This window comes from Castor canadensis, chromosome 15, assembly GCF_047511655.1.
Source record: "Castor canadensis chromosome 15, mCasCan1.hap1v2, whole genome shotgun sequence".
In the NCBI taxonomy this organism is placed as follows: domain Eukaryota; kingdom Metazoa; phylum Chordata; class Mammalia; order Rodentia; family Castoridae; genus Castor; species Castor canadensis.
In genome coordinates, this window is record NC_133400.1 from 36,971,583 (window position 1) to 36,993,958 (window position 22,376).

General features: G+C 35.1%; 1 protein-coding gene across 6 annotated transcripts in view; it reads right to left on the bottom strand.

Moving 5' to 3' along the window:
* The window catches only part of Phkb (phosphorylase kinase regulatory subunit beta), a 205,941-nt gene that overhangs the window by 34,712 nt on the left and 148,853 nt on the right, over nt 1-22,376 (bottom strand). For all 6 annotated transcript variants that reach the window (XM_074056045.1, XM_074056046.1, XM_074056044.1 and 3 more), the window contains 6 exons: nt 12,658-12,713; nt 12,076-12,169; nt 7,382-7,465; nt 6,801-6,905; nt 4,681-4,763; nt 4,406-4,496 (listed from right to left, as the gene is read on the bottom strand). In XM_074056045.1, the coding sequence (XP_073912146.1) occupies nt 4,406-4,496; nt 4,681-4,763; nt 6,801-6,905; nt 7,382-7,465; nt 12,076-12,169; nt 12,658-12,713 (513 nt within the window). The remainder of the gene's footprint in view (nt 1-4,405; nt 4,497-4,680; nt 4,764-6,800; nt 6,906-7,381; nt 7,466-12,075; nt 12,170-12,657; nt 12,714-22,376) is intronic.

Consider the following 22,376-nt stretch of genomic DNA (forward strand, 5'->3'; position numbering starts at 1 on the left):
GGTCATCTCATAAGATTATAATGGAGTGGAAAATTTCCTATTGTTTACTGATGTCACAGGAGTTATTATGTAGTACATTATTCATGTTTGTAGTGATGCTGATATAAGCAAATCTACTATGCTGCCACTTACATAAAAGGATAGCACATGAAATTACGTAAAGCACATAACACTTGATAATAAGTTACTATGTATGTATTTACTATATTATACCTCTGATCAATATTTTTGAGTGTATTCCGTATAAAAATGAAAAGTTTACTGTAAAACAGTACGCTGTGTTATGCTGCCAGCAGCCTCATACATCTTGAGTTCACTGTGTCTCTTGATTGCATCAATAGGCCATGTCAAGTGATTTGAATATCATATAGGTTTGTGTAACAACACATATACAGGTTTGTGTAATGCAATTGTAACATGTATCCCCATCATTATGTGATATCTGACTATAGTTATATTTTATTTTTGATAAAGTTCTTTTAATTTTAAAAAGGAATGAAGACAAAACGTTCCATTTTTAAAAATGTAAAACTTTTTGAATTATGAAAAATAAAACTAGTGACCCCATCTCTCCTCTAACTTCTGAAGGAAAACAAAAAATGGAAAAAAGAGACCGAAAGTGAAATGGACATTAAACTCTACTACTTAAAGTACAGTAATATAAGCCCAGATGTTTGAGTATCAAAAAATTGGAACCAGGACTAGGAAGCCATGAGTTTTATACCCTTCTCTGTAATAACTAGTCTTAGAACTGCAGATGTTACTTTTCCACGAAGAGCTCCAGTTTGTAAAATGAGGTTCTTAGATGAATTATCTCAAGGTCTTGACTAACTTGAGTTTTATGTACAAGGATATATATAAATAAGTGAACAGTTTCCTAGTTTCAGATGATCAAGGAGAAGAGGGATCTCTTTCCAACTTTAAAATCTTTAATTTATTGTCTTAAGAAAAAGTGTTAGCACCTTTTGCATTGTCTTTATAATTTGCCTGAGACTCTTCAAATGAAATGGAAACTCTCTAGCACATTAAACCTTTAAAACAAAGTAAAATTATTTTAAAATTAAACTTAGCTCAAAAACAAGAGTTTGTCAATCTCAAATACTGAAACTGACAGTTACAATATGCTTAAAATGAAAGCCTGAAAGGATTTTGATTCATTTTAAAAATTATAATAAAATTTTTATGGTTTTGATTTTTTACATGAAATCACTTAACCCATCTGAAATATATTTGTGTATGATATGTGGTGATATTTTAACTTCATTAGTTTCCTCAAAAGTATTTGTTAAATAATCTATAAAACATCATCAGTTCCTGAAGTTTCTTTGATCACATATTATTTTTTAAATTTTATTTTATCATTTTTACATTTGATCACATATTATTTTAATGTGTGGTAATAGTATGGTGACACCTATATTGTGTCATCAACTACATTATGTAAGTATCATGCTTTTTCACTGTGTTCTGTTTTAATGTCTGAATTTTTCATCTAGAATTTCTATTTGATTCCTATTTTATGACCTTAAAGTCTTAAAATTCCTTAACTTATTATCTAATTTCTTAAACATACTGATCATAGTTATTTTAAAGTCTATTTCTGCAAATATGTAGACCAAATGTAGGAATATTTCTATTGTTTGTGTTTCTCCTTTTTTCTTTGTTGTTGTTCTAATGTGCCTAGCAATTTTTAAATGTAAAACAGACATTGTGGTCTGGGCATGGTGGTATGTGCCTGTAATCCCAGCACTTGAAGTAGAGGCAGGAAGACCACGAGTTCAAAAGGCAGCCTGGCCTACATAGTGAGACCTTATCTCAAACAAGTACAACACCAAATCCCTCCCCAAAAGACATTGTACATAAATCACTACAGAAATACTTTTAGAGTCTGGAGGATCTTTTCTACTCCTTGTGAGGACTGAATTACTTCTAATTCCCTTTCATTTTGTAGGTATGCCATTTCCAAGAGGGTCATTTGAAAGTCTGAGGATAAAAGCCCTTTTAGTTGGTGGGCCCTGAACTTCATTTTTACCCCCATAAAAGACTACCAAATGCTAGTTGATTTCCATTGAAATTGCGACCATGGTTACAGTAAAGCATTATTTTAGGAAGAATTAATAGTCTATAATGCATTTAAATTTTTTCACATTTCCCATCAAAATTATCTTTTTTTTTTTTTAAAGTAAGTCCACACAAATAAGGATGAGAAAAATATCTAGGTAGATTCAGGAATGGTAGGACTATTTCAGTATAATACAAAAGCAAGAGTAGATTTCTGGTTAATATGACTGTTATATATCTTTAATTCATATCTTTCCCAAAATCTTATTAAAATGACAGTAGGAAAAAATGGTTATGGTATAAACTGACTAAGGTACAGATACTTTAAGATAAAGAGAACAGGGAAGAGTCTCAGGTTCTGGAGGCCCAAGATACTGTGGACAGTAATGGACACCTTCTATGTAAAGTGGCTAAATCCAAAATTTCCTCCTCTTTCCTAAATATCCAAGAAGTTAGTATTTGTTTTCATCCCCCTAAATTTTTGGAGAAAAGAGGCTTTTTTCTTTGGATAAAGGCTCTGTATCCAAAAGAATAAGACAAAGCAGAGAGCAGGATATATAATGATCAAACATTAGGTGAAAGTTTGTATACTTCACAGTGGATGCCAGGCCCTTCCCTTCACCCTGCTCTCAGGACATGAAAGCAAACATTTTGTAAACCTTCCTTATTCACGGACTTATTATAAGTGGTTTGACAAAATATAGTACAAAATGTAATTAAAAAATCAAAAGAAACTTCAAACAAAAAATTTTAAATTCTTACATCCACACTATACAGCTCAGTTGATGCACAGAAGCTTTCATTCAGTCCTATGTCATCCTTTGTGTGACCTGCTGAATGTTTAAGTTTGTGAAAATATGCCTCCAAAAAGCAAGGTAAAAATGAATGTGCTTAATTTAAGTGATACAGTGAAAATCTGATATTTGTTGAAAGGGTCTTTAACAGAAGTTGGGCAGAATTTTGGGAAAAATGAATCAAGCATCCACAGTACAGTACTGAACTCTATGCATACTGAATATTCTCAATTTTTCCTCAATGGTTATCTCCTTGGAACCACATACATGCAAAAATATTCTACTGAATATCTCTTATTAAAATTTTTTTATTGGCGTAAGTTAATGGTACAAAGGGGTCTCGTTGTGATATTTACATAGATGCATATAATACACTTTTGATTACCAAGTTCACCCCATTGATATTACTCATAACCCTCTGTCCCCCCTGCCCTTTTAACAGTTTTTAGTGGGTTTCATTATACTATACCCATACATATGTATAATGTACTTTGATCACATTCAATGTATATATCTTTCAGCCGTGAGACTAGATGTTTATTTTCTGGAAAAACTGAAGAGCTCCAAAGAAAAGACCTCAGGATCCTGACACCTGAGGCTTCCCTCAAGAAGCCTTTGCCACAGACCATTTCAAGGAAATTTATCATATGTCAATCTTTTTCCCCCAAGCACAGCTTATTATAAAGATTTCATTCCTTCACTTTTTTTTTCTTCTTTCTTTCTTTCTTTTTTTTGAGTGTAGGTCTCAATATGAATCCCAGGTTGGCCTAAAACTGCTATGTAGCTCAGGCTGACCTCAAAATGAGATTCTTCTGTCTTATGGGATGATCACAATTATTTTATAAGAAATAAGACACATAAACCCATGGTAGACTATAATTTGTGTAGTTAAAGGTCATAAAAGGATGAGAAGAGAAGTATCATTTCTAGATTGGGTCTTTTTAAGATTTTGGAGCCCAGAGATCTTGATAGAAGGAAGGATATTCCAGGCAGAAGAAATGGTATGACCAGAGGGGTAGAACCCCACAAAATTCAGTTAATTAATTTGCATTGGCAGAAGCACAAATAGTGTTCAACAGCATATAATTGTGGGCAGACAGGCTGTTACAGCTAATAGGGAACCAATGACGGTTTTTGTGACTTCGGAGCTATTAAGACAATTCTGTGATGTTCAAATGGAACAAGGATTATCTCCTGGTTGGATGTTACAGTTGAATAAGAAAAAAAAGCACTGGACCAAGAGTCACCCAACTTGCTCCTAAAAACCCCCAAAGCAGGTCACTTTACCACTTATGGACTAGTTCCTAAAATGCAAAAATGGGGTTAGAGTTGAGCTACTAAAATCTAAAATTCTGCTTAGGAAACAACTGTAACTGTTCGAGCACCTGATTGGTGCAACTGAATGAACTCAGGTGGTGAAAACAGGAATAGGAAGATAAGTACAGAATAAGACTTTCAGAGAAAAACCTTAAATATAACATACATTAAGAAACAGCCATATTGCAGATGAATTGTCCTGAAAACAGAAACATTGAAATTCAGAACACTACCTGTAGACGATCAACATGAACTTTGACTCCTCCAATCATTCCTTTTTTAAAGGCTGCCAGCATATCTAATATGGGGTTGAATCGGCTACCTCTAAAAATCAGATAAACAAAATAAACATATTAACAGAATGGGAAATTAATAAACTAATATGAGGTGTCTTTTATATGTACAAAACACTCTGCTACATACTAACAAGGATACAAAAATATGAGGAAGCCCTATTCCCAAAGAATTCAAAGTAGTAACAGCTGTGCAACTTCTTTTATCAGCCTACCTTATGTTGTCTTCCCGAATGAGAACAAGGAAAAGTGGACGTCCATGCATTTTCCAATATTGTTTAATGAACTGTAGTGCATTCTATCAAAACATAAGAATATGACTTAATATTAATATGACATAAGGTATGACTTGGGTAGTGGCTTAAGTGGTAGAGTGCTTGCCCGGCAAGCACAGGGCCCTGAGTTCAAACCTAGTACTACCCTTCCTTCTCCCACAAAAAAAAAAAAAATGGAGGAATTAGTAGTATAATATAGAGATGTTACTAAGCTTTTTATTTTTGGAGGTTGCTAGAGAACCAACTAATCTTTTCTGGAAATTAGTAAATAAAAGGGAAGAATCAAGCATTAAAAAAAAAAAAAAGAATAAGGTAAGGTAGAATAGCATCTGAGCTAGTTGAGATCCTTAACCATGAGAGGCCAAAGAGCCAACAATACTTATATATCAAGACAGTCCAAACTCTGGGTAATTTAGACTACTTAGAAGTATGGAAATCATTTTGATTTCAAATTTTGTTCTTAAAAGTAATCACATCACCCATGTTTTAAGATTTTCTTGCTTGTGCATGTGTGTGCTCTCTCTTGTGGCCCCAAAAATATATGGCCTCAGGGAAAGCCTAATGTAGTGGTGCATTCCTGTGATACCAGCAATTGGGAGGCTGAGACAGGAGGACTGTAAGTTCAAGGACAACCTGTCCTGTCCTCCCGCCCCCCCCCCCAAAAAAAAGAGAAAGGTTCTAGGGAGATAAAAATTATTCCAGGGTTATCAATCAAAAGATAAATTCTTACTCCAGCAGGTAGAACAGATTGAACTGAATCTATTCAAACCATTAGTAATATGGATGGAGTTCTTTATTTGATTAAATATCTATTCACCTACCTACCTACCTACCTACCTATCATCATCGCCATCCTATCAAAGATTCACATAACATTTCACCATGTGCCAGGCACTATTTAAATACTCACCTAGTCCTCAGAACAGCCCTATTATTATTAAGTTTACAGATGAGAAAACAGAGACTCCTAAGAATTAAATAAATTGCCCAATAATACTGTTAAGTGATGGAGTCAAGATTTTAATAGATGCAGTCTGGCTCCAGATCTCATAATATGGACTGTTATTTTAAGCCTCTCTACTTTGCTGGTAGAAAAGGGGAGTGCAGGAGATTTTAACTCACAAAAGTTAGGAGTTAGGTGAAGTCTTACTGGACATTCTTTTTTCTTTTCTTTTGTAGTACTGAGATCTAAATTCATACCCCTACCCTACCCCTTTTTGCTTTAGTTATTTTTCAGATAGGGTCTTGCCTTTTTTGCTTGGGGCCAACCACAGACTGAAATCCACCTATGTATACTTCCCACGTATCTGGGATCATGGGCACATGCCACGATCATACCCAGCTTACTGGTTGAGATGGGATCTTGCTAACTTTTTGCCTATGCTGGCATCAAATAGCAATTCTCCTAAGCTGGGATTACAGATGTGAACTACCACACCCAGCCTTGAGCAGTCTTTTTTTTTTTAAACTTTTTTATTTATTTAATTTTTTTTCTTCAAGGCTTTATTTCAAAGACTGCCACACACTGTTTTCTCAGTCAGAGACTCCCATAAGGTTGAGAAATATAATAATTTTTTTCAAATATGTCAGTCACTTGGTTGGATTTTAAGAGGCTGTTAGCAGAGGGTAATTAAAACAAAGTCTAAAAAAAGGGAAACTCTCATTGCTATTTTTAACAGGGTTTTTCCTGGCCAGTAGCATTAACCTGAGTCCCCACTTGGGCAGTCTTTATAAATAAAATTAATCACGAATTCAACTTATGCTCAAAGAGATAAACTATTACTGTCATATGAACACAGTTTTGAAAAATAGTTCTCTTCCTGATTTTACAAACTGGATCTTCTTGTTCCATTTCTAAAAAGCAAGCAACATCATGCAACTTTCCATAAGACAGACTCTATCTTTTATTCTAATCTTGCAAAAAGCGTTATTTTACTTTAGCATTTTACATGCTGTAGCCCAGTATCATAGACACCCAGAAGCACACAATGTAACAACATATGATACAAATCAGTGAAACAAAGTCATCCCACTTTAGTCAAAAGGTGTTCTGAACCTACCTTAATGTCATCTATTAGCAATAAAACATCTTGAGACATGTAGAAATCACTCAGGTCAAAGATGATAGGGTAACAAACCACAGTCTTTCCTAGAATGCGATAAATCTATAAGGAAAAAAGTTTTTTAAAAGTAAATATAAAATACACTAAATGAAAAGGTGCAGTATAAGTCGCAACAAAATTAAAACTGATCTTAATTCTGAAAAAGCAAATAAATAGCTTACAGAATCCATGTAATACTAATTTTAAAGTTTCCAGACTAATCAGTATGCTATAAATTTAAAGTAGATCATTTCTAATAAAATGGAAAAAGTCTATATATGAGTAAATATATAAGGTATAAATAAATAAGGTATTATACAAAGCTTAGAAATAATATAGCAATGAAATGGCCATTCATTCCCAGAAAACTTCTATATAATACAAAATAAGCAAGATTTACTTGCAGAAAATAATAACTCAGATATAGTTTACACAAGTATATAGTGAAATATAACAATGGATGGATAGGAGGGCAAATATTATTTTAGTATGTGGTATCACAATCTAAATGCTACATTATAAGTAAATTTCATGAGCACCTTTGATGTACCGAGGCAGCCAATGGGCCTATCTGGCCTTCCAAAGAGTCCTAACTTTTCATTGATTCCTAGGTGAAAATAAGCCTGTAAGACACAAGTTTGTAAATAAGGGTCAGACGAGAATCCATGCTTTTCCTCTTTTACCTTTTTCTTCTCCCCTGTTAGCCTGTTAATTTATGATTTCCAAAGAAAAAGAGGTGAGAGAAACCTTATCCAGGAACTACATGCTAGCTAAAGATATCAAATGTGGACCCTTTTTGAGTTATTTTGTTTTGTGGTACTGGGGATTGAAACCAGAACCTTGTACATGCCAGGCATAATAGCCATAACTTGGCTATTGTGAATAGTGCTGCAATAAACATGGGTGTGCAGGTGCCTCTGGAGTAACCTGAGTCACATTCTTTTGGGTATATCACCAAGAGTGGTATTGCTGGATCATATGGTAGATCAATGTTTAGCTTTTTAAGTAGCCTCCACATTTTTTTCCAGAGTGGTTGTTCTAGTTTACATTCCCACCAACAGTGTAAGAGGGTTCCTTTTTCCCCGCATCCTCACCAACAGCTGTGTTGTTGGTGGTGATTTTGATGATGGCTATTCTAACAGGGTGAGGTGGAATCTTAGTGTGGTTTTGATTTGCATTTCCTTTATTGCTAGAGATGGTGAGCATTTTTTCATGTGTTTTTTGGCCATTTGAATTTCTTCTTTTGAGAAAGTTCTGTTTAGTTCAGTTGCCCATTTCTTTATTGGTTCATTAATTTTGGGAGAATTTAGTTTTTTGAGCTCCCTGTATATTCTGGTTATCAGTCCTTTGTCTGATGTGTAGCTGGCAAATATTTTCTCCCACTCTGTGGGTGGTCTCTTCAGTTTAGAGACCATTTCTTTTGTTGAGCAGAAGCTTTTTAGTTTTATGAAGTCCCATTTATCTATGCTATCTCTTAGCTGCTGAGCTGCTGGGGTTCCATTGAGAAAGTCCTTGTCTATACCTATACTATTAGTTCCTACTCTTTCCTGCACATCTTTAGAGTTTGGGGTCTGATATTAAGATCCTTGATCCATTTTGAGTTAATATTGGTGTAGGGTGATAAACATGGATCTAGTTTCAGTTTTTTGCAGACTGCTAACCAGTTTTCCCAGCAGTTTTTGTTGAAGAGGCTGTCTTTTCTCCATCATATATTTTTAGCACCTTTGTCAAAGATAAGTTGGTTATAGTTGTGTGGCTTCATATCCAGGTCCTCTATTTGACACTGTTTTTATGTTGCCATAAAGTCCAACCTGGATAGATCTGTCTGACTCATATCTGGTTACTTAAACATTTGAAAAAAACCAGGGCCATACATCTCCTACTGGGTTTCTACCTTCAAGTATTTCTCACCAGAATGGAATTACATTTATTGATTTTTCTAATATTTTATAAATAATTCAAACTATATACTAAAAATGTATGATCTTATTTATTCTCAAACCCCTTATGCAACAAATAGTTGACTTTGGTGTATGTTAAAAGGGGAGTAATTTATTATGTGATTCCCTAAGAAAGTAAGAAATATAGATAGAGAATCTTAAAAGAACACAGATAAATATGTATTTATATTATACACATGTGTGTATATTTATATAAACATATGTTATATATACATATATAAACACATATATATGCATTTCTGCTAGGAAATTTCACAAGTACCTTTGATGGATCAGGCTGTTTATACTGTATTTAGTTAAATTTGTTGATCATTTCTTTAGTGGCCTTTGGGCATTAGGATCATTCTAAGAATGGAACCCCCTCACCCACCACTATAGCTATGAAAACATTCCCCTATTTTTTCATCTAGAGAACTTATAATTAAATCACTTTAAAACATTTAAATGTCTAATGTGTCTAGAATTTATTTTTGTATTTGATGGAAGGCAAAAATCTGGCCTAAATTTTCCTAAATGGAAAATTAAACCAGCTGTTTCTATATAATCTGCCGACTGTGCTTTGAACTAACTTCAAACAACTTCCGCACATACAAAACTAATGTTGTACCAGAGCTCTCTGTTCATTCTGCCATGTCAGAGTTAGCTCTGTGCTGCTTTCGACTTTTGAATTGCACATTCTTGGAGAACGGCATCCCCTAAGTTGGCACTCTGCCTAGAGTGCAGCTGGTACTGAGGAAATACTTGATGGATGAATGAGGGAGCAACTAAAAGTCCTCCTGAGCCATATGTGCTATGAATACTCATTTTAGAACAGCAGTGGTTTTAGACAAAGTCAACTGGCCAGAAAAAATTTTCTATAAGCATTATATTGCATAGCTGCACTGAAACTATAACACTAGATGGAGCCCCCTTTCCCTCAAATATTTTTAAATTTTTAGGAATAAATGTATATGCAAACTACTTTTAGATTTCTTACTTGTCTAAATAAGTAGTAATATTTACCAATAAGTGAAAACTTACTAATCTAGTTAGTGTCTTTATTACAGTGAAAGGATTCTCTTTAACTTCTCAGCTATGGTACAACAAGTCTGTGACAATTAGCTAGTAGAACTAGAGTGCTCGCTGCATTCCAGGGTGCAGATAATGCTGCCTCCACTTTGTACATATCCATATACCCAACACACTGAAATAAACAGTACTGACCAAACCATCCAGAAATATAGAAGTAATTTAGAATAGTTAGGTCTGCACTGTATAGTAGGATCCTGTATTCAGATCACCATGAAACAAATAACACTACAGTCCCCACTTCACGAACATTAACCACAAGCTATAAAAGCTGTTTTAGCTATCTGCTGTCCTCCTCCTCTTCAGTGGTGTAGCTTCTCACATGAATAAGTAATAAGCTAAGCTTTAGCTAAGATTTGAGGAAATACCTTTGCTTTCAAAAGAAGTTTATAAAGAGTGGTATACTAGGCAATACATCTTAAAGGATGAATCTCAAAGAGCAGCTAGTTTGAAGACTATAGCCATAATCAAAGAACAATCTTCCATTTTGACATGTGCTCTTGTCACAAATCTGTCCTTTTAGCCAGACAAACTTAAATTGTACATCATTTGCTAACACCATCTTTAAAACAATAAAATGTAAAATAAGTCAGGACCTGCTGTAAATCTTCACTTACTGTATTAACGGAATGCTTTCTACTGCCTCTGTGATTCCAAAGCACTTTGTGGAATCTATTATAGTCATCAAAGTGGACTGTAATCAACTACTTTTTTTCCTGCATACCACTAGATTCACAGGTCACCTGAGTGCTCACAGTACTCTGTATATAGTAGATGGTTGCTAATGAATGAATGCCACATTTAAGTAATTTGCTAGTCGAGTTGGCCTTTTACATCTTGACTTCATGTTATCTGGTAGATAACATAAAATATCATAAAAAATTGCTCATATTAATTAGACTTGAAAAAACAGATTCAGGTTAATTTTCTTTAAGTGTAAGTGTATGTTTACCAAACACTGATCTTTGTTTCCTTTTATTAGAGCATTCAATGAGATACCATAAAAGCATCTCAGCAGAAACAGCTGCACCTGAATAAATGCAGTGTGTGAAAGCCTTAGATTTTGAAATCATTTTCTTCTCTTCTGTGTTGCCTACTCTCCTTGCCTTATAGCTCCTCAGCTCCTTTGTTTCCTTTATCATCTTTTACCCTCCTATACCAAAAACAAAATAAAACAAAAAATAACAGCTCTCTATCATTCCCATCTTGGTGTGATTTCAAGGTGTTATCTACTCTAAGGATCTTATCTCTCTACTGGGTGGGAAGTAAGTGGGAGGAGAAGGGCTCTAAAAATTTTAGAGAGGTATAAGGGCCTTTTAAAAAGAAGTGCTCTTGGTGACTCAACACCAAGGTCCTGGTTGTGTTACTGATGGGCAAGGTCCAGCCTAACTAGCAACTATGAGGTCCTGCATAATTCCGCCTGTAATATGCATCTCACCTCTCTAAGCCTTCATTTTTTTGACCACAACTGTATCAACCTAATCAACTCAACCTCAATCACTTGAGATTGTTACAAACATTTCTGTCAAACAGTGGGGAGCTTATTCCTAGACTGTTTTTGTAAAAATGACCAAATTTAAATGGTAGTTTATGAATAACTAGTAGGAGTTGACAATTTTGTGTTTTTATTGAGCAAGAATACTCACAAACATAACCACTATAGACCCATCTGCAGAGCAAAAGGCCTCAAAAGTCACCTTTTAATCTCATCCCAAACAGGCATGGAACTGCATCAAAGAAGAACTCAGATATCATTTTTATAATTTCTTTGAAAAATTATAAGGGGTAAGAATTACTTCAGATTTCAAGTAGTAAAGCAAGAGAAAAAAGGGGAGAAGTGATTATCAAAAGATATTGGGATGAGATTTTTAAAGCTAATAAAAGGGAAAAACTAAATCAAAATATAAAGGATAATTTTACACATGAGAACTAAAATTAACTTATTTGTTAAGTGCCCAGCCTAGGTTAGTAATAAGACTAGCAGGAGTAGAAATCAACAAGACCTATGAATATAATGTACACATACATATAATGCAGTTTATTTATTTATTTATGTATTTGTTGACATCTGGCAAAGTACACCTCTCAGCTTAATTAGAAATTTTGGGATTAATGATTTTATCTCAGAATTGGATTTTAAGTATATACCTTTCCAACCATCATACCCTATTACCTTTGCAAAGGAGAAAGTAAAAAGCACTTACTTTCACAAGCTCCTGCTGAGGCCAGATCTGAATGGGTTCTACCTGTTGAGGAGTTTGAGTTTGAATACCATATGTGTTGAGAAAAACTTGAAGGCTAAATAAAAAACATAGAAGAAGAGAAGCATTTTTACACAATGCATTTCTTTATAATTTAGGAGGATAAAGGGAACAGACCATGATGACTTGGGGCATATTATTAATCTACTAATATCAGCAATAATCCATCTGCACTGGAATCCAGGGGCCCTCTAGGATTCTCCCCAGAGCATGAGATGGGAGCTGTGGAGTCTGGTAGGAAGGATAGGTATAATGTTGGAAATCCCCATAATGAGCTTGCACTAATTTCTCACAACTATAAGTTAGGCCACACTGGCACTGGTACAGTTTTTAATATCCACATAAACTAAAACAAAATTATTTTTAAACATGAATATATGTTGTGCTGGCACTTAAAATGACATCCTTGAAAACATGTCAAGAGGCCTATGAACTTAATCTCTATTACCAACTCAATATGCTGAGCATAAAACCATTAGTTCTCCCTCCCCACAAAAGAACACACCACCCATCTGGATTTCATACCGTTGGCTTTCTGCTACAAGTGCTACATGAACTACCAAATCATTTTCCAATGGACCCTGTAACACAGAAGAAGGGAGAGGGAAAACATTTCAAAAGACTTGGTCATCATCAGCTACAATAAGGATCAAGGACAATATTAACCATTTCTAAACAATTCATCAAAATGATAGACATCAGCTGGCTCTAAGCAGTTGCCTTTCTTTTGTTGTTCGCCCCTGTCTACCAATCAATTTGATGATATAGACAAAGTAAAGGAATACCAAGGAACAGAAAGTCATAAATCTCATTACTACCAGAGGGGCTAGGTTGTCAAGGCTGTTTTGAATGATGCATAAGAGAGTTTGGGGACTAAGAGTCATTTTCCATTATCTAACTCTGAAGGGAAGAGAAGAAACTAAAAAAAAAGTTCAATTTATGTATTCTATATAAAAAGTGACTGAATTAAAATTATTCATTTGACATCTTAACCACATATAAGGTTAATCCCTTTCTTGTTAGCCAGTTTTCCTTTGGCACCTTATATATTGAAATAGCTTCGTTCTAATACTTAGTTCCTATATACAGAATGAACTATCCAGTTGACTATATAATTAACATTATGCTCATTAAATGCAAAGTTGTTGGATTTAATAGTTTTAATCAAAGCCAGTGTTGAATATTTGCTATTTTTTATGTGTGTGGAAAAGATTCACTGTAACAGATATTAAGCATTGTTAAAATGAACCCAATTTTGAGTCTGTATATAATTAACTGGGAACATTAAGAAGAACCAATAAATTATAGTATTAGGGAAAGCTGAAAATACAACTCCGTTATAGTAATGAATTCAACATTTCCAATAGTATGCTGTAAAACATTTGACTTACCATCAATCATTTCCTCTCTATGATATTAAGTGTGCCACTAGAATTTATGCATGACGGCAGGCAAGAAACATCAGAATACATATATCAGCAGTAAATATTATATAATCAAAGGGATAGTTCCCAGAATCATCATGAAAATGCCATTACAGACAGAACTTTCATGTGATTTAAATGAATGTATAAGAGAAATATAACAGCACAGTGAAAACAAAAATACATTAAAAGTAATGTTAAAAATTCTATTTTTATTTGATAAAGATCTTACAATTAAATGTTTCTCAAAAGGATGAGGAAAAACTAATTATTCAGAATCTCATCAAGGTTTTAAACAACAAATGAAAAAATTAAGCTGATGAAACCTAGTATTTACTTGTCAGAAGGAGGACTATCTTAAGAGTGGACCAGTATCTGCTATCACCAGGACAATTATGGAATTCTTAAATAAAAAGCAAGTGGAAACATACTAGAATATACATGCTATTTCAGCAACAATAAATAAAGCAGCTTATAGACTGTAATTGGCAAGTTGGAATTTTCTTTTTGAATCATAGGCCTATTTAGGATAATGTTGTTTCCATTTGTATGACAGATCTAAAATGGCCACCTTACATACCAAGTCATAGTGAGCATCTGGCTAGGGACTACTATAAAGTTGGAAAACTCCTTAACAGTAAAAACTCAGCATTGCAGAAAGTTCTGATTTACAAGCCATCAACCATAATGAGGCTGGGTTTCACTTCCATTCCAATAAGGACTTCTCAACCCATTCTCTACTCTAGTCATGAGTAATCTCACCTCAACAAATCCCTTTCTTTCATTGCCAAAATCAGAGCCATCTTTTCTCCATTTTTATCCTTTTCTTCAAAAAAAGTTGGTAAATTTTGTTGTCTAAAGCCAATAGCATTGAGTATCTTTTCTGAATGGTATCTTCTCTAATAATATTGTAATATTTTTGTCTTTTAAGTCCAGAAGCACATATACACAGACACATACACACACTACTATTCCCCCTTTTTCATGTATTCGTTCACTTATCCATTTGACCAAGAGCATATAAATACACAAGGATTAACGTTATACCCAGATGTTACAACATGGGTAAGATTCAGTGTCCCTCACTGAGAAGTTTGGAGTCCATAGGCAGAGATGGGCAGCAGGTAAGCTCTCACACATGATTTTATTATCACATAAAAGTCTTTCTCTGACATTTTATTATGGCAGATCTACCTCATTAGAAAAAATGGCTGCAGGGTATTTCATAATATGGATTAAAATATTTTGTTTAAGAGTCTTTGCTCTGATTTCCTACATGAGGGCAGGAAATATTTTCTCTCTCTCCACCCCCCCACTGTCTGTACTTTATCATGTGATATTAAAATAAATACTTGCTAAAACTTAAAAAATATTTAAGGAATGGACATTTTGATGTCATATTTTGATGGACATTTAAGTAGTTTCCAATTTTTCACTGCATCAGAGAATATAATTATCTCTATGTCAGAGAATGCTGAGGATTTAGGGACAGAACAAAATACTAAGCACAGTATTTGACATAATACACTCAAGAAAGGGCAAGAACTCTTGCTGCAATTATACTTACTATTATTTTCACACTTGCCCTAGACTGCTACTCCTCTATTCTTTGTTGAGAAGTGCTATTAAAACCTATGTTGTGGACTTGGAGTGTGGCTCAGTGGTAGAGCACTTGCTTAGGAAACCTGAGGCCCTGAGTTCAATCCTCATTGCCATCAATGTAAAGCAAAGCAAAGCAAAACCTGTGGTGTTCTAGATCCAACTGGTTTCACCATTTTAAGACATGTGGACCATCCATTATCCTATTTTTATATAGCTAGTTCTTCCTCCAAGAATTCTGAACATCTTTAAAAAGAAATCCTTACCACCTTCATTAATACATGGTCTGAGTGTTTGTCTCATCTTCCCCAAATTCCTGTTGAATTTTTTTGGGGGGGGCAGTTTTGGGGTTTCAAGGGGTTAAAATGCCAACTCAGAGGTGATATTAGGAAGAGGAGGGGACTTTAGAAGCTGATTAGGTCATGGGAGAGAAACCCTCATGAAGAGTACTGCTGCCCTTATAAGCAGCTGAAGAGAAACCCCTTGCCTTTTCCATCTTGTGAAGATTCAGTGAGAAGACACCACTTAACCAGAAAGCAAGCTCACTGCTCACTGATTCTGCCAGCTCCTTCATCTTCGACTTCCAGCTTCTAGAATTTTGAGAAAATTTCTGTCCTCTATAAGTCACCCAATTTAGGGATTTTGTTATAAGAGACTGAAAAAACTAAGACATTTAACTATGCAATTTTCTTTTTTCATTTCTAAAACATGAGATTAACTTTTCCTGCCTTTGCAGCTCTGTGCCCAGCCCACTAATCTGCCTTGCTTAGAAGCAGATAATCCTCATACTTAAGTCCTTGTTACATGTTCATCTTTTTCTTTCTCTCACATTCACTCTCATTCACTCTGGTAGCTTTAAATTACTATCTAAGTAATCATTAGATCATTCTATGTTTATATTTCTAGTTTTTAGCTTTCTGGAGCACTAGTTTTTACATTTTAAACTGCTTTCTAAATGTTTTCTCTTGGCCTTCCAAAGTCAGTAGTTCTAAAACCCAACTCTTCATCAACTCAGCACTCCTGCCCCTAACGGTGTTATTCCTTACACTTTACTTAATGGGTCACTACAGTTCAGAACCCGAGAATCATCTTTATCTCTTTATCCATTAAATCAACTAGTAAACAAAATCCTGTTGATGAACCCATCCTTCATAAAGTACTTGGAATCTTGTTTTCTATTTTCATTTCTATAGCAACCTTCAGAATTGAAAAGTAACAACAGCAGCAAACACTTAAAGTAACCATACTCTATGTGCCAGGAACTATTTAAGTGCTTAACAAACTATTATCTTCCCCTTTACAGATAAGAAAAAATGAGGTTTAGAAAGCTTAAGTAACTTATCCAAGTACGAAGAGCCATGCAGTCTGACTGTAGAATATGGGCTCCTAAACTCTGCCTCTCAAAGAGTAGAAAGAGAGCAGGTTTTAGAACTAAAGGACACACATACAAGTCCATCTTGTTACCTACTTCAGTAATGATCCTGGTCATCTAGTAGGTGCTTTAAACTCAGCATGGATAAACTGGAGCTACTGATTTTCATGATTAACTCCACTCACCTTCAAAGCATTCTTTATCCACACAAAGCTCCATATTATTAATTTATTTGTTCTGGTCAAAAATGTGTAAGTCATTCTTGACTCACCTTTTTTCTTCAAGCCTCATAATCAATACAGCTAAAAACATTGGCAGCACATTATTGAGTACCAGGAAGCTATATTAAATCTTTTACTCATCAAAACACCTCTATTAGGTAGTTACTATAATTATTCTCACTTACTGATGAGACAACTGAGACAGTGTGGTTATAAAGAGCCTATCCAAGGGATGAGGGTATAGCTCAGTGGCAGAGTGCTTGCCTAGAATGCATGAGGCCCTGGGTTCAATCCCCAGCACCACAAAACAACAACAAAACTTATCCAAATAATGTAAACTAATAAGTGCCAATGTAGGGATTCAAACCTGGGCAATAACCTATCTCCTAACTATCCTATATGTCCCTTTCATGTGTTGATAACTCACTAATATAAGTGCCATTGACTGCCCCCAAACTATCTCTCAAACATACCACTTCTCTCCATCTCCACTGCCACTACCACCCTACTCAAAGTCACCATATTTCACTTAACTAATCTACTTACTCTGCCCTTACACCTCATCCATCTACAGCAAGCAGTCCAGTAATTGCAGACAGCAACAATGATACTTAAAAAAAAAAGTTTAAATAAGATCATCTCACCAATATCCCATCCTCCCCACTTACCCACACATGTATACTCAGCAAACTTTCCGGTGGTTTCTAATCACTTACAGAACAAGAACCAAACTGCTTACTATGGCCTGTAAATTCCTACATGCTCTAGTTCCTGCCTACCTCTTCTTTCTCATTCTCCCTCCTCTTCTCCACCATGTTTTCAGTCACTCCAGGTTTTCTCTGTCTCTTGAATATGCCAACTGTGTTCCCATCAGAGTCAATGCAAAAGCATTGACAGCATTTGCTTAGTGTTTTTTCTCCAGATTGTTGAATGAATGTCTTTTCATCATGAAGTCTCAACCATCATCCCTTCCTCCTAGAGGTAGTCTCTTTCTACTACTGCCAAAGTTGCTTTCCTAGGCAACTTTTTCTTCCACTTTACTTTATTTTGTCTACCTCATAGTACCTGTCAGTCCCAGAAATTAAATAATATTATTTATTTACTGTTATCCATTCAACAGAAAATAACTTTGTAAGGGCAGAGACATTGATCCAGCTTTTCCCCATTGCCTGGCACATAGTTGGCACCATTATCATTTGATGAATGACTGCCCAGACAAGTTTCTCAATTTTATGTTTGCTGTAAAATGGGAATAATATTCAGGGTGCCTAAACACATGGGGAAGATACACTACACAAATGATATTTATATTATTTGTTGTATGACTTTCCATGTCACTTCTGCAAGAAGCTTTAGTTTGCTCATCTATAAACTGAGAATAAAAATGTCCACTTCCTAAGTTATGAGGATAATATATATCACATATAAACATTTAACACTGGCATGTAATAAATTTCTTAAAACATTAGCTTTGTTGTCAACTCTGGTAACACAACCTCAACCCTAGGTCACTGCCCTAGTCATCCCTGTCTTTCTGCTTCATACCTGCCCTTTCCATCTTCTGTACTTTATAGGGAGATTAATTTTCTTTTATTGTTGATTTGCATGAAGTGGGTGGCCAAAAATATTTGAATGAATGAAGAAGAGGGAAGGAGTGAGTGAATAGATTCTCTAAAATGAATGTCTCCCTTCTACCCAGTTTCCACGATGTAATGTTTAGAACCTCTGTTCTCTATTCCAGAACCAGTGTTTTCCAAATAAAGCCCAAACTTCTCGAGGACCTTTACAACTTAGCTGTAACCTACTGCTTTCTGCCTATCTTCCATCTGTTTCAGAACACTCCACTAGAAAAACCAGTTCACTCATGTCCACCTTAAGTTTCTGTCCACTGTCCTTCACATTTGGACTGCCTCTTTTCTGTCTGTCCCAATCCTAAACACCAGGGTGTTCAATTATCTTCTCTACCAAGAGCAGGTACTGTCTGTAAGTCCCAAGGCACTAGTTATGGACAGCCTATGCCATCTCTTTGGAAGGGTGATTTAGCTTTTAAAATGCTTAAGAGTGATTTGTAAACTACAAGTGAGCCCGGTGTGAGCCCTCATTCTTGCTTTTTTCACAAGAGATGTATATAATATTTTGTACTAAAAGAAAGGCAATGTGGTACTCATGTGATGGTCTGGAAGAGGAACTTTTATTTTTAGTATTGCTGATTATATATACTGGTAAAACATGGATATTCCCTTAAGCACACATGGCAAATGTTTGCAATGCAAATAAGGATATTTTAACAAAGGGAAATAACCATAATTAAATGTATATACATTCATATAAACTAGAAAAGAATATAACTAGTCATGTTAATCACATGATTGAGGACTAACACCTGATAATGGGAAATAGTTTGGTCCAAAATTTTTATTTCAATAAATAGGATGCATTTAAGAAAATATTTTTCCTGTGATAACAAAAGCATATAACCTAAATTTTCCATCTTAATTATTTTTAAGTATATAGTGGGAGAGGAACTTTTATAGTGTAACTTGTCCATCAGCTGTGAACTATCTATATTAAACTTGTAACTAATCTTACTCAAAATTTAAAACTATGATATTATATGTACATCTGTCTAATTTGAGTAATTTAGTTTTAAATTACTCAAATCTGGTCAAAGTACTAAGGAGAACTTCCCCTGGGAGCTATAAATAAAACAGTGTAAGAAACTTTCAAAGGGTACACAGAGAAACTTTAATGTGCATGTGCCCTCACAGACTTCATTCTCTTTATTCTTTTTTAAATCATTGCTTTTCAAGAAAATTCACTGATAAGGTTCAAAAAATTAATTATGAAAAAGTTTTCAGTGAATGTCTCTCTAAAAGGAATCTTTCTTCCACCCAGTTTCTTACTATCTACCAACCAGGTAACTACTTCAATTATTATTTATGCTTCTTTCTAGAGTTTCCTCATACCTACAGAAGCAAATGAGGATATATATTATTTTTTTAGTTACACTTCTATACAGAAGATAGCATACTCTCAGCACTTTTTAAAATTAAGATATATTCATTATACAGGTGGGATTCAATTGTGACAATTCTGAATATGCTTATATTGTACATTGAATAGATTGTCCCCATCATCTCTCCCCCTTGATTCCCTCTCTCCCCCACTTAAACCAACTGCAAGAGGATTCACTGTTCTATTTCATATAAGTAAATGGAGTCCATCAACCATATTCCCTCGTCTTAATCTCCTTTGTTCACCCTCCCTCCTCCTACAAGTCACTCCCCGCCCCCACGGTACCTATTTTACAGTCCTGTCTTCAGTTATTAATTCCCACATCAATGTTCAAAGAGGTTTCTCGATGTATCCTCTCTATGAGTATACTTTACTTTGGTCAGTTCAATCCCTTCCATTACTTTTTACCCCTTAGCTCCCACCACTCATTTTTCAATACCTTTCAACACATATCCTTATATCTTCTACCTTCACAGATGTTATGTTTTATTGTATTGTTATGCTTTAACATTCTCTTTTCCTTTCCCTCCTTCCTCAGTTCCATAGACTAGTTCCACTGCTACAAACATGTTCTACATATAAGTTTGTATATGATCATGTTTGTTTTAGTGGGTATGTTTATCTTTTGTATTTATCTTCCACATATGAGAAAACATGCAGCCTTCATCTTTCTGAACCTAGCTTACTTCACATAACATGATGTCCTCCAAGTGCATCCATTTACCTTCAAATAACATGTCATTTTTATGTCTTAGCACCTTTTTTCCACTTAATAATTGTATATCATTGTGTTCTTTTCATTTATTAGTACATGTCTTCATATTCATTTTATTCAGTATTCTATTTTGCAGATGTACCATACTTCCATACTTATTAATGTTGTCTTGTCATATTCTTAATAATTTTTAAGGGTAGATAACTTGTTGCACTGAAATCTCTAGAAATGGTTATAGTTACATAATAACACCACTAAGTGTCAGATTTCAACTTCACTTTGAAGACTAATAGAAACACTCAACCTAAATCATTCAAAGTATTGCTACAAGATTATGAGAGTCATTATAAGACTGTAGGTTTGGATTTTGGGAGCAGGGCTGTGGGAAGATTCTGAATCTTTTCTAAGAGGATGGCACAGAAAGATACACAGTCTACTTACAACTTATTCATAGAATTAACACAACAGTTTACTAATAAGACTTGTCATTATTTTATTGCTTTATATTTGTCTTGTAGTCTAGGTTAGAATGCTAAGAATAAAGTTTAGCATGTTATTATGCTTTGAGAACCTGCTATGTGCCATGTATTATTCAAAAACTTTGCCATATACTCTCACAAGAGCTTCCATTTTAAAAATCAGAAAACTGAAATAGGCATGCCCAAGCCTGAAGTCAAAACGGCACCTATCAGGGTATGATTATGTGCTGCTGCCACTGTGGTTTGTATTGGACAAGGTTCTCCAGAGAAACAGAGAGAGAGTGTGTGTGTGTGTGTGTGTGTGTGTGTGTGTGTGTGTGTGTAGAGGTGTAAGGAAGACTTCTAATAAGGAATTGGTTCACAAGATTCTGGAACCTGGCAAATCCCAAGATGTGCATGGTTGTTTGGCAAGACGGGAACTCAGGAGAGCTGATGACCAGTGCTAGTCTGAGGGCCTGAAACCAGGTGAGATAATGATGTAGTTCTAGTCCAATAATGGCATCCCAGAGACCCAGAAAGAGCTAATGTCTCTGTTCAAGTCCAAAAGCAAGAAGAAAGCCAATGTCGCAATTTGAAAGCAGTAACACAGGGAGACTCATCCTCCTACCAGGAGAAGCTCAGCCTTGTAATTCTATTGAGGCCTTTAACTGAATAGACAAGGCCCATCTGCATTAGGGAGGGCAATTTGCTTTACTCATTATATTGATTTCAATGTTAACCTCATTCAAAAACACTTCATGAAAGTAAGCAAACAATTTTCGGCCAAATACCTGGGCAGCATGTGGTACAGTCAAGTTGATACATAAAATTAACCACTATGTGTATGGTGGTGGGAGGTGGGAGAATGGAGCAACAGTTCATTCTTTAACAAGTTGAGATCAGATTATGTATGTCTATGTGGTATTGGGGTTTGAACTCAGGATCCTGTGCTTGCTAGGCAGGTGCTCTACCCATTGAGCCATACCCCCAACTGGAGATCAGGTTTTAAGATAATTCAAATAACTCAAACCAAATGTTGTCTACAAAATGTGCATTTTCTTATCTGCTTTTTAATAGAGCATAACTCTTTAGTTCTTGGCAATTAAATTTAAAAATTACTATCTCTTCTATACAGTATGGAAAGCTCATAATTCTTATTTTTGTGATACTGTACTGAACCCTGGTTTAATTAGTTTTATTTTTAATATGCACAAAATAACGTACTGTGGCTGGCTTACACTGACTTTTTATTGAAAGAAAGGCAAGGGAGCAGGGAGAGAAGAAAAATAGAAGCCAAGGAATAAGTGGATTACACCTCATCTGAGGAGGGTCTTGCCTCAAGGGCAGTGCATTTGAAACACTTTGTGCCTCTGCTTTCCGGGATTTACAGAACACTCATTTATGCTCATTAGCCTTCATCAGTAGGTCTTGACAACATTC